Source organism: Chiloscyllium plagiosum, chromosome 2, assembly GCF_004010195.1.
Source record: "Chiloscyllium plagiosum isolate BGI_BamShark_2017 chromosome 2, ASM401019v2, whole genome shotgun sequence".
In the NCBI taxonomy this organism is placed as follows: Eukaryota; Metazoa; Chordata; class Chondrichthyes; order Orectolobiformes; family Hemiscylliidae; genus Chiloscyllium; species Chiloscyllium plagiosum.
The window spans coordinates 111,700,278-111,713,917 of NC_057711.1; the positions used below are offsets into that span (position 1 = coordinate 111,700,278).

Genomic DNA, 13,640 nt, shown 5'->3' on the forward strand with positions numbered 1-13,640 from the left:
TATCCTCCTTTATATTCTTGGCCAGTTTACCTTCGTACCTCATTTTTCCTCTGCGTATTTCCTTCTTAGTAATCCTCTGTTGCTCTTTAAAAGCTTCCCAGTCCTCAGTTTTCCCACTTATCTTAGCTATGTTATACTTTTTCTCTTTTAACTTTATATGTTTCTTAACTTCCCTCGTCAGCCACGGCCACCCATGCCTCCTCCTAGGATCTTTCTTCCTTTTAGGCATGAACTGATCCTGCAACTTCTGCATTATACACAGAAATATCCGCCATTGTTCCTCCACGGTCATCCCTGCTAAGGTATTGCACCATTGAACTTTGGCCAGCTCCTCCCTCATAGCTCCATAATTCCCTTTATTCAACACAAGTACTGTCACTTCCGACTGTACCCTCTCCCTCTCAAATTGAGTGATGGAGCAGACTTGATGGGCCAAATGGCCTAATTTCTGCTGCTATGTCTTGAATATGAGAATATGTTGAATATGAGAATATGTTGAATATGAGAATGATGGGTTATTACTGATTGTAACTGCAGTTATGTATGCTGGTCAATAAGAATGAAAATGTCCTTCAGCCTGGCTGATCGTAGTTAAGCTATGGATAGCATTAATTTGGAATGACAAAAGATTTTCAGTTCTGGAGAGATGCCACTGGACTTGAAACATTAACTCTGCTTTCACTCCACAAATGCTGCCAAACTTGCTGAGTTTCTCCCAGTAATTTCTGTTTTTGTTGCAAAAGGTTTTCAAAATTGGTAACCACATTGTACTGAGTCAACATTTTCAGCATGTCAATATTAGTGCTAAAGTTGGAGTCAATGGAACGTAATTTATGTACTTTGCAAGATTGCATTTTATAATGGATGTAATTGCTAAAATCATGACTGCAATCTTATTCCAGATTATTGTAAAAGAGGTTTTAGCATTTGGAACATTTTTACTGACCAGTGCTTTCATTTGTTTTAGAATTATTTATTTACCTTTTCTCTTAAACTCCTTGCAAAAGGAAATAGGTGGATTCAGCAATTAATTTTGTAAAGCACTTGTCACCCTGATTACGAAACGCGGTCACCATCATTTTGGTAAAAATGGGGACACAGTCTTTCCTCACTCCCACCGACCTCAACAAACACAATAATCTGGTGTGTTGGACAACTTCTCAGAAAGAAATGGAGGTGGGAGGACAATTAGAGACTGACTATAACATTGTACTCCTAGAAAATAAATCTGCAACTTAAAAAAAAATCAAACCTATGTGAAAGTGGCGCATTTTGATATGCTGAGCTGGGGAGCTCCATGTTCTACTCTTCATACCTAAACACTTTTTCATGTCACTTTTCCCTTTCATAAAACATTTCTTTTGACCAGGTGTTTTGTCACCCTGATATTATCTCTTGTTCCTTTTGTATGCATTCATTCCATTACACCTCCAAAATACCTTTGGATGATCTTCTACACATTGAACTCACCATGTAAATATGTGCTTTGTAAAATGCCATACCAGGTAACTGAGTTTATTCAAGGAGGCTTTCAATCTGGGAGAATAGCAAGGAATAATTTAACTGTTACAACTTCTAAATTGGGAGGTCCACAGTATAATCAAATAACCTAGTTAAGGGTGGGAATTACTGTGTAGTGGTTGGGGATAGAAGGTTCAAGTCCAGCCTGCCCCTCACTGGAGGATAGTAAATCTTTTACATCTGCCAAGCAAAATAACTTCTGCAGCTGTCTCCTATTTAGCATTTATTTTTGGCAGTCAGTGCTCCAGTACATTATCCTGATTGCAGTACCTTCACCATTTGTCAGCATGTGGGACATAACACCCACAGTAGTAAATGGTCAACCATTTGTCTAAGTTATTACAGTAAGTGCTAAATATTTCAAAAGTAGGTGGATTCAGAAATGTTGAAGTCTACCTTATTTATGTTCTCTTTAAATCATATGTATGGATACAACAGCTAAAGTTTGAGGCATATTTTTAATTTCATTTATGGACTTAATGATTTTCAAACTTGATGGTTGGTGACGTCTTTTTTTCACTTGGAAACTAAAAGCAAAACTTCCAGTTTTTTGCTCAATGAAAGCTTAACAAGAATCACCAAAAGCCAAAAGATGTAGGTTGAAATGAAATGAGAGGATAGCTGACATGGATTAGAAGTTGATAGGCTCTTGATGACTAGATTGGCCACAATGGGCTGAAAGGCCTCATTTGATGTTGAATTACCCACTGGCTATGTAGGATGGTTAGATAAGTTGGCTGGACAGCTGGTGCATAATACAGACTAACATTGACAGTGCAGATTCATTTTCTACACTGTGAAGGTCCTGTCTTCTTATCCATGCACCTTCACTGAGGGATAGTGATGATGATCTTTCCCCCTCTCTCTCTCGGATCAGAGAACAGCCTCTGGGATAATGACAACTTCACTTTCTTTTACTCTATGACTCAAGACTTGGAATATCCAATTTCTCCTATAACTAAAAGATAACATTTTTACTGCTTTGTTCACCTGATCTTGGTATAAAGATTAACTTGGGGACGGCTCAGTGGTTAGCACTGCTGAACCACAGCGCCAGGGACCTGAGTTCAATTCCAGCCTTGGTCGACAGTCTGCGTGGAGTTTGCATATTGTACCCATGTCTATGTGGGTTTCCTCCGGGTGCTCCGGTTTCGTCCCACAATCCAAAGATGTGCAGTTTAGGTTAATTTGCTTTGCTAAATTGCCCATAGTGTTCAGGGATGGATGCTTAGGTTAGATGCATTATTCAGGGGTAAATGTTGAATAATGGGGAATGGGTTTGGGTGGGATACTCTTCAGAGGGACGGTGTGGACTTGTTGGGCCGAAGGGTCTGTTTCCACAACGAAGGGATTCTATGATCTGTGGAATTAAGAGAAAGTGAGGACTGCATATGCTGGAGATCAGAGTCAAAATGTGCGCTGGAAAAGCACAGCAGGTCAGGCAGCATACGAGGAGCAGGAGAGTCAACATTTTGGCCATAAGCTCTTCATCAGGGATGTTGGGGCGGGGGTGCCAAGGGGGCTGAGAGGTAAATAGGATGGGTTTAGGTCTTGGGGGAAGTAGCTTGGAAGGTGATAGTGAGATGCAGGTGGGGTGTGATGGTGATAGGGCAGAGAGGAGGGTGGAGTGGATAAGTGGAAAGGAAGATGGACAGTTGGGGCAGTTCAAGAGAGCGGTGCTGAGTTAGAGGATTGGATCTGGGATGAGGTGGGAAAGGGAGGATGAGGAAACTGGTGAAATCGACATGGATGCCATGGGAGGGTCCCAAGGCAGAAGATGAGGTGTTCTTCTTCCAGGCATCGGGTGGCTTGAATTTGGTGGTGGAGGAAGACCAAGACTTGCATGTCTTTGACAGAGTGGGAAGGCGAGTTGAAGCTGTCAGCCATAGGGCAGTGAGATTGTTTTGTGCATGTGTTCCGGAACTGTTCTCTGAAACATTCCATGAGGTGGCATCCTGCCCCTCCAATGTAGAGGAAACCACATTGAGCGCAATGGACACAGTAGATGAGGTGTTTGAATGTGCAGGCAAATCTCTGCCAGATGTGGAAGGATCCTTTGGGGCCTTGGAGGTGAGGGGGGAAATGTGGGTGTGGCAAAAATGAATTATGAGCAGAAGTAAACCATTTGGCTCTTCTGCCATTCAATAGGATGAAAGCTGAACTAGTTTCAAATTCCGCATTCACCTTATCGTAGATAACCTTTAATTCCCTTGCCTAATAATAATTTATCTACCGCCACTACGGTGGCACAGTGGTTAGCACTGCTGCCTCACAGCGCCAGAGACCCAGGTTCAATTCCTGCCTCGGGCAACTGTCTGTGTGGAGTTTGCACATTCTCCCCGCCCCGCGCCTGTGTGGGTTTCCTCCGGGTGCTCCGGTTTCCTCCCACAGTCCAAAGACATGCAGGTTAGGTGAATTGGCCATGCTAAATTGCCCGTAGTGTTAGGTGAAGGGGTAAATGTAGGAGAATGAGTTTGGGTGGGTTGCTCTTCGGAGGGTCGGTGTGGACTTGTTGGGCCAAAGGGCCTGTTTCCACACTGTAAGTAATCTAATCTAATCTAATCAAACCCTACTTCCACCGACTTCTGTGGCTGAGAGTTCAAAAGACTGTCAAACATCTGAATGAAAACATTTCTCTAACATCTCTTGTATTTGTTATATTTTAATCAAATGGAATCTTTCCTGAATCTAGGGACGTTTTAAAATTACCAACACGTTCACTACCTCACTCGCCATCTCTCAAGAATGAAATCCATCAGAGCCCAGGGATTTGTCAGTCTGAAGCTTCATCAGTTTTCTCAGTATCTTTTCCCTAGTAATTGTAATTTCATCGAGTTACTTCCTTCCTTTCGCCAGCTGATTTTATAGTGAAGACAGAAGCAAAACTATTGCTTATTTCATCCATCATTTCCTTACTATTATTAACTTCCTATTCTCACTTTTGAGAGGACATCACTCACTTTACTTTTTTTTCCTTTTTAAAATACCCATAGAAACTTTTGCTTGCTGTTTTCTCATTTCTCACTAGCTTCCTCTCAGACACTAATTTCTTTCTCCGAATTAATCTTTTTGTCATTTTCTGCCAGTCACCTTTTGTGCAATGATGTTGTGCATGATTGAAATGTGTAAAGTTAGGAAGGGCATAAGACAGCAAAGCAACATTTCCTCTTTATGGAGGGATCAGTGGAGTGACCAGGTGACATAGATTTCAGGTCAAGGGTCAAAGGTTTAGAGGACAGGAGAGGAAATTTTTTTTCACTGAGGGCAGTGGGAACCTGGAAATCACTGCCTGTAAGGGTGGCAAAGGCAGAAAGTCCCATAACATTTAAGAAGCATTTAGATATGCACTTCCAGTGCCAAGGCATATAAGGCCATGAGGCAAGTGTTGGAAAATGGGGTTAAAATAGTTAGGTAGCTGTTTTGACTAGCATGGACATGATCGTCCCAAGAACCTGTTTCTGTGGTCTCTGTGACTGACTCTACATGCTTTTTCCTTGTATTTCCTTATCGACTTCAGTTAACCAGAAATGATGGGGCCTCGCCTTTGGAATTTTTCTTCATAATAGGAATATGCTTATTCTGAGTGTTTAGAAAAGCAGCAGCAGACATTAGATTTTTCAAAAGAGTTATCCCCAAGTCTTGGAAACCAGTTTGCTCTACTGAGCTCAACTTTCATGGCCACATACTTGCCCATGCTTTAAGTTTAAAATAAGAGGTTACAAAAATGCAGAATAAAAACCGAAAGAACTGTGGATGCTGTAAATCCAAAACAGAAATTGCTGGAAAATCTCAGCAGGTCTAGCAGCATCTGAGGAGTGATATTAGTTAATGTTTCAGGTCAAGTGACCCTTACTCAGAACATTGATGTAGGTCATGCATTCTGAGCAAGGGTCACTTGACCTGAAATGTTATCTCTGATGTTGCCAGATGTTATGCTGCCAGACCTGTTGAGCTTTTCCAGCAATTTCTGTTTCCACCTTCAATTTTGAAGTATTTTATTAAGTGAGTATTGTGACTTATCCTAACTGAGTGAGTTTTGGAGTTTTGGGCATTCCACAAATTGAGGGTGAATGTCTCCTTGGGGTGGGGATAAAAGGGAAGCAGTCTTCACTAAATGACTATTATATTTGCAAGTAATTTGAATAGACATTTATCCAGGTGTAGTAGTGGATCAAAGCATCGAGAAAGGTAACTCTGTCCTTGTGTTGGGAATTTTTCAGGCTAATGTGTTCTTTTGACTGGTGGCCTTGAAATTATCCTCCAGGAATCCCAGAAGCATTTACTTTCCTTCTGTAAATTTTAATCCCTCCTGCATTTTCCTAGTATTCCAACAGACAGTTTGTCTTTTGCGGGTTATTACAAAGTTGCCTGATCCTGACCTTGTCTTACATCCGTACATGTAAACTCATTTTGGGATTAGTGAATGCTGATAATTAATGGGAGTCTCAACTGACACCCTTTCCTAAGGCTAAGGCACTTGGGCCAATTTCCGTCTCTAAGTGAAATAAACCAACTGCCTGCAGGGCATCAAGTTTGGTATTTTCTGGATAAGCTTTTGTTGCTACTTTGTTTCTGCAGGAATTGCAGAAATATTTACTTTCTTTCTATAACATTCAGCTGTTCCCTCTATCCCAATGCACACTATCTGGATTGTTAGGATGGTGTGAACTTCCATAGAATATTTATTAATTTTGATCTTATTTCTTGTCTGTTTTTTTTCAGTAGAAGTACCAGCTCGGGTATTGGTGTTAGTTACCTATTTCTGTCTTCACAGAGTAGCCTTCATATGTAAATAGTGGAAATACGTTTGAGATCTATAGTGATGCATCCAAATAAATATAATGTGAAGTAGTGATATTGTTTACCTCTGAAAGCTTCCTCTGACTCTGAAGTAATTAAGTTAATGGATGATAACCATCTAATATGCATTGCACTTGAAAGCATTTTGACTTTTCAGGGTCTATTTGAAGAAATATGGCACCTCCGACACCTTATGGCTTACTGCAGACATAATTCAACCAAGTAATTCTGTTTCTTTTAGAATATGAAATGTTCCAAACCTTTTTTAAAAATGATATCCACGTACTCCGCGACTTCCACAACGTTACATATTCTTCTTTGTAATGTACAGTATTATTATTTCATTTTAAGAATAAAGAAAATCGGAAACAGAGAATCCCTTTCAAAAGGTTTGTACATGTTATTCTTGTCTGTAAGTAAACAAGGTCTGTCCTGATAGCAAACTAATTTTCTCTTTTTCAAGCAAATAATAATTGAATTGAAATTGCAATGAAATATTCTGGAAGGACAAACGGAAAAATTCAATGTGCTGCAAACCTCTTGGCTGCTCTTGGTGGCTTTGGATTCTGCTTGCTTTTCTTCATGTAAAAATCAAGATGGGATGGATAACTGAGAAGAATGCTGAATTAACTACTTGTAAATTCTAGGAGTTTATTTTTACATATTCTTTGGGACACATCTTTCCTTTTTCTGCCATTTACGTCTGGTTGTGACAGGACTACAGAGCTGAGATCTGATCCATTGATTGGGGATTTGCTTTGTTCTGTCCACAGTATGCTGCTTTGGCTATTCAGCAAGCAGGTAGTCACCAGATTAGCACCCCTAATTCAATTATACTTGATGCTGCTTTTGGCATGCTCTCCTATGTTCATTGTACCAGTTGGTTCTCTGGTTTGAAGATAATTGGAGCAAGGGTTATGCTAGACCATCAGATTATAGATTGTGATGGTACACCATTCTTCTGCAGCTGAGACTTCGCAGTATCTCATCAATTCTCAGTTTTGAGCAGCTAGATCTGTTCTGGATGTATTTCATTCAGCTAAGAGGTCTGGTAGCTTGCAATGTAAAATCCTGCTTTGTCTGTGCTGCAGTGTGGAAGTACAATTTTATTTCTGGCTTCACATTTCAGTCCTTTTTTACAGGAGTAAGCAAATCCTGAAACATACTTTTTGATTCATATCAAGGAAACAACAAAGTTGTTTTTTCAGATGACCATCTTTCCTTTGAAACTGGCTCCAAGTTGACTCGTCTCTTTAAACTGTACAGTGAATTTTTTCATGCCAGTATATTTCCTGCTTTATTAAAATTCTGTAGTTTAAGGTGAGCCCTGACCCATGTTTTCCTCTTTCATATTTCTTAATTTTCTTTTAAGACTTTCAGAACAAAAACCGTGCTGCTATCCTGGCAGAGCTCAAACAGGAGAAGAAAAAATTGATAATGCAGAATCAGTCAGCAATGAACAACCCTGGAGCCAGGTATAGTGTACCAGATATTTCCTCCAGGCTGTTCTGCATGGCAGCAAGGAGGTGGAAATGTGTATTCAAGGGACGGCTAGCTCATTTTGCAATGCGTTTTCAGAAATAACCTCAAGCATGCAAACAATATGTCAGAAGTTTCAAACTCTTCTATCTGCATTTGTATTAACAAGCAACATGCGAGGATTAAAAAGATGCAGAATGAAAACTGAAATCACTGGAGAAACTCACCGGGTCAGGTAACGCCTGTGGGAAGAAAACAGTGTTAACATTTCAAGTCCGGTGACTCTTCTTCAGAACTTAGTTAAAAATTTTCAGTCCAAATGTTTAGTGCTGTAGCTTCCATCTCATTTAGCTGTCAAATGCATCTTAATTGTGTAATCTCAGTTCTTAAACTGAAATCACTTGAAAATTGCCTTACAAACTTACTGATAATGTAACTCAATGCAATTTTTGTTGTTTATTTTTGGATGGTATGAATTGAGCACCTTTATTGTTATATGGCCAGGTTCACTCCAGTCAATATATGATTACAGGTTTATGGATTTACTCCTTTTTAAAAGAAAATGTTAATTCTAGTCTTAACTTTTGTTCTGAGCTTTAATCCTTGTGAAACATTTCATTGACTCTTACACAGCCAGTATTAGAGACAATGTGACTGCTTCATTGGAATACAATTAAAACCCACTGTCAGGAATATTGTACTCATTGCTATCCTACCTCATATACTTTCATATTAATCTTACAGCACAAAATACATACACTTGAACAAATGCATACATGTTGCAGCACTCATTTGGTTGACAGTCACCACAGGAATTCAGATTGTGATTGGTCATACCTTCAATTTTGGAGTTTAAATATGTTCCTCCAGTCACGAGGCATTTGGTATTTCCATTAATTTGATGATAGTTTAAAGCTTTGGCCATAAATACATTTAAGAGCTAATTTTGATTGCCTGTATTTCTTGGAGTTTAGTAAATTGAGGAGAGATCTCATGAAACATAACTTCTTAAACCTCTTAAGCATTTTAAAAGCTGGAAAGATCTCCCCCATTTGAGGAATCTGGACCTAAGGTCTCAACCTTAGAATAGTGGCTCAGCCATTTAGAATGAGAATTCCTTCACACAAAAAATTATGAAAACTTGGAATTTTCAATCTGAGCTGATCATGCTCAGTTCTTGAAGATATTCTAGTCAGAAATTGATGGACATTTGCATACTCTGGGGAATTTAGGCGATATGGAGATTAAGCAAGAAAGTAAAGTAGAAATAAAAGTAATACAGCACAGGAACAGGCCCTTCAGCCTTTCTAGCCTGCGCTGACACATTTTGCCCTTCCATATTAAAATTAGATGAACAGCCATTATCAAATGATAGAATATGCTTGATGGGTTATGCTGCCCTGATTGGTATTTTGATACAGAGAACAATTATGTCTACACTTCATAAAACGACTTTTGCATGACCTAAAGGTCTGAATACAGAATTTCTTTTCTCTCATTTCTCCCTCACAGTATCCCTTTATCAAGACCTGCCTTTGCTAAAGATTTTCGAGACCACGCTGAACAACAGCACATAGCCGCACAACAGAAAGCAGCCTTGCAGGTAGTTCTTCACAAGGATTTGCTCAGCTATGCTCATGATGTGGAAAGTGTATTCTCATGTTTATTTGTTAGTTCATTAACGGAACAAAGGTTATGGATTAGCTTTTCATTTCATTGCGAATTTGCCTGGTATATTAGTACAATTGTACTGTCTCTGCAAATGAACTTCCCCAAATGCACAATTTGATGCAGTGTATGTAAATCACAAAGGCTGAATTTTTAATGGTGTGGTTCTTAAAAATTATCTTTAAAAATGCCCAAGATCAAACTAGTGTAAAATGACATTTCAGAGGTTTTTTAAGGTTATTTGAAAACTATTTATACAGTTAAACAGCATTTTCTGTAGCAAGGTTTTATAGTATATAATGAATGGGCCATTGTGCCTGGAGGTTTTAGGAAGGAGAATAGAGAGATCATGAGACTTGCGATTCCAACAGAAGAAATATTCAACAAGGTTTATCAGTAATTCATTTCTAATGTGTGTAGAGACAAACAAATTGTTAGTCGTTTGGATTGTAAGTGAGACAGAGCTTGCAACATTCAAATTTAAGTGAAAATAACGCTTAAAGGGTACAAAAGATTTTGATCAAAATTTAAGATGTTACACAATTTCACGTCAGAAATAGGCCTGCAATGTATGAATCCAATTTGCAGGACCACAATGTATTTACTACCAACCGCTGTCGCCATCTTTGTAAGAATGCTCGTTATTATGCAAATAATCTACCTCAAGCTATAGCAACCCATGTCAAGAGTTATGACTCTGTTTGTGGTTTGGTGTACAACATGTTCAAGCACCAAAAGAAAGGTCTGCAAATTTCCCCCACTACCCCACCTCCTACTCTGCTACAATTGGATTACATTCCATAGGGAGGAGACAGTGATTCAAAGTTGATTTGTCTCAGCCAGTAGAGAATTCAGAGAGCTGTGAGAAAACAGCTTGTTATATTCACAAGCATTCCAGTATACCGAGACAAGGGTCAGAAGCCTAGATACACTTTCTTTCAAATCAACATGGAAGACCTCTTCATATCTGAAGGATCTTGAATTAGTTTTAAATATTTGTTCCTAGCAATCTGTGACTGTTTGTTAATAACTAATCTTTCTACATATAAGAAATTATGATCAGGAGGTTTGCACTTTCATGATTGTGGGATATGGGTGTCCCTGGCAGAGATATTTATTGTCTGTCTTCTGTTCCTGTAGCTTTTTTGATTTGTTTTATGCACAAGTGCTAAAGATATAATTACAATTTTAATAACTATAAAATGACTCAAAAACTTATAACTTTTAATTATGTTCAGTTGATCCTCATATCCATGCATTGTTTTTAGTTAAGGTAGTAATTTGGGCCCCAATTTGTTTGTTCAAATGTGCACAAAAGATTGAAAAGGAGCACGGTATTCCTCATTGCAGGACCAACCCCTCTTTCCCACCACTTTGAAACAAATTGGCAACTCCTTCATTTCCTTGCTGTGTTTAAGGACTTGCTAATACAAAACAGCAATCTACAAAGCAATAGTCAACCAATTTAGAGTTGTAATTTATAAACCACTTTGAGACATTTAAGGTAGTGATTGATAGATTTCTAATTACCAATAACATAGAGTTGAAGTGATGGGATGTGTCAAAAAAAAACACTGAAATATTGATCAACCATGATCACATTGAATAGTGGAGGAGCTTCAACAAGCTGAATCATCTACTCAGGGTCCTATGCTCCTATATATTCAAAGTGGAGGTGCATTTAGAGTCGCAGCATGGGGAAAGACCCTTTGGTCCAACTTGTCGACACCGACCAGACATCCCATTCTGACCTAGTCCCATTTGCCAGCATTTGGCCCATATCCCTCTAACCCCTGCCTCGTCATGTGAGCACCCTGATGCCTTTTAAATATTGTAAATGTAAATGCCTCCTCTGGCAGCTCATTCCATACATGCACTACCCTCTGCTTGAAAAAGTTACCCCTCGGGTCATTTTTAAATCTTTTCCCTCTCACCTTAAACCTATGCCCTCTAGTTTTGGACTCCCCAATCCTAGGAAAAAGACTTCGGCTATTGACCCTTGCTTTGCCCCTCATCATTTTATAAATCTCTATAAGGTCACCCCGCAGTCTTTGACACTTCAGGGAAAAAAGCCTCAGCCTATTCGGCCTCTGTCTGTAACTCAGACTCCAACTGACAACATCCTTGTAAATCTTTTCTGCAACCAGTCAGGTTTACCAACATCCTTCCAGTAGAAGGGCAACCAGAATTGTACACAGTATTCTAAAAGGGGCCTCACCAATATCCTGTACAGTCACAACATGACATCCCAACTCCTATAGTCAAGGTTCTGACCAATGAAGGCAAGTATATCAAACACGCCTGCAATTTCACTTTCAAGGAACTATGCACTTGCATCCCTAGGTCTCCTTGTTCAGCAACACTCCCAGTGGCCTTACTGTTAACTATATAAGTCCTGTGCTAGTTTGCCTTACCAAAATGCAATATCTCACATTTATCTAAATTAAACTCCATTTACCACTCCTCAGCACATTGGCTCACCTGATCAAGGTCCTGTTGCACTCTGAGATAACCTTCTTCACTGTCCTCCACCACCACCTATATTTGGTGTCATCTGCAAACATACTCATCGTGCCTCCTATATGCACATCCAAATTATTTATATAAATTATGAAAAGCAATGGACTCAGCACTGATCCCTGTACAAAACACTGGTCACAGGCCTCCAGTCCAAAAAGCATCCTTCCACCACAACCCTCTGTCTCCTATCTTCAAGCCAATTTTGTGTCCAATTGGCTAGCTCACCCTGGATCCAGTGTGATCTAACTTGCTAAGTAGTCTGCCATGTGGAACCTTGTTGAATGCTTTGCTACCGCTCTGCTGCCTTCAATCTTTTTTGTCATATTGTCAAAAAACCTCAGTCAAGCTCGTGAGACACAATTCCCCACGCACAATGCCATGTTGACTATCCTTAATCAGCACTTTCCTTTCCAAATGCGTGTAAATCCTGTCCCTCAGGATTCCATCCAACAACTTACCCATCACTGATGTAAGGCTCACTGGTCTATACTTCCCTGGCTGTTCTTTACCGCCTTTCTTAAATAATGGCACCACATTAACCAACCTCGAGTCATCTGACATTTTACCCGTGGCTTTCAGTGATACAGATATCTCAGCATGGGGCCCAGCAATCTCTTCCCTCGCAAAGTTCTGGGGAACACCTAATGTAAGAATATCACACTATTAAATTATGCATTCGTTTATTTATGTAATCCATGAATTAACACCTATCTATTTCAGATTAAAATGACATATATTGTTTCTGTTAGTGGCATTTAAAATTGCAGTGAAGCTTTGCTGATTCAGTGTTTTGGCTGATAATATTGTAATCCTTTTGGTTACCATTTGTAAGTAGTCCTTCAATTTGCTTTTGCACCAAGTGTAAAATTTTTTTCTCTCTCTGGGAACAAATTTAGTTTTGTCCTTTACTCTCAATTCTTGGATAATGTCTGTTTAAGAAATCTAACTGGTATATTTTCATTTGTTCCTCAGCATGCACATGCACATTCTTCAGGATATTTCATAACTCAGGACTCTGCATTTGGAAATCTTATTCTTCCCGTGTTGCCACGTTTGGATCCAGAATAACCACACAAAATAATGACTATTAAACTGATAAGAAAAAACGCAAACAGGGCTTCATTTTTCATACCAGAATGAACACCGATTTAAAGGGAAGAGAACATTTATCGATCTGTTCATTGGTTGATTGTGTCAGTGGACCATGACGTTTCATTGCAGATTTTGCATATGGATATTTTGTACAAGAGAAAAGGAAGCACCCAATCTGTGTTTTAAAATCTGAATTCAAAAGTTTGCTTATGTTTAGCTTTTGTGACTGGCCCCAGAATTAAATTCATCGACACAAAGATGCCAAATGTTCTAGAACAAATTAATATTAGCAGATCATAATTTTGTGGATATTTTTAGAACTTCAACAAATGGCAGGGCTTATGCTATGCACCATCTGAATTCAGCATCTGCTGTGAGAAAGGCAGTCTTTGTTGTGTCTGCTTCTCGTGGTTGAATCATTACACAAAATGACCTCAATCTTTACATGCTGCTAATTGGAATTGACAAGCTCCTGCAATCGAAATTGAGTAAATTTAAAAAGATACTGTCATGAGAGGAAATTTACAATAGCTGTTGTCTTATAATATTTGTGTATAAAT

The 13,640-nt window shown here is 39.2% G+C and overlaps 1 protein-coding gene across 5 annotated transcripts in view; it reads left to right on the forward strand.

Annotated features, from left to right (window-relative positions):
* LOC122562700 (ints3 and nabp interacting protein) overlaps positions 1–13,364 on the forward strand; it is a 40,064-nt gene extending 26,700 nt beyond the window's left edge. For 3 of the 5 annotated variants that reach the window (XM_043715817.1, XM_043715809.1, XM_043715827.1), the window contains exons 3-5: positions 7,694–7,796; positions 9,313–9,403; positions 12,961–13,364. In XM_043715817.1, the coding sequence (XP_043571752.1) occupies positions 7,694–7,796; positions 9,313–9,403; positions 12,961–13,056 (290 nt within the window). In that variant the 3' untranslated portion in view covers positions 13,057–13,364. Of the gene's footprint in view, positions 1–6,672; positions 6,711–7,693; positions 7,797–9,312; positions 9,404–12,960 lie in introns of all 5 variants that reach the window. The other 2 variants (XM_043715800.1, XM_043715790.1) reach the window with 1 other exon arrangement.
* The last annotated feature ends 276 nt before the right edge of the window (positions 13,365–13,640 follow it).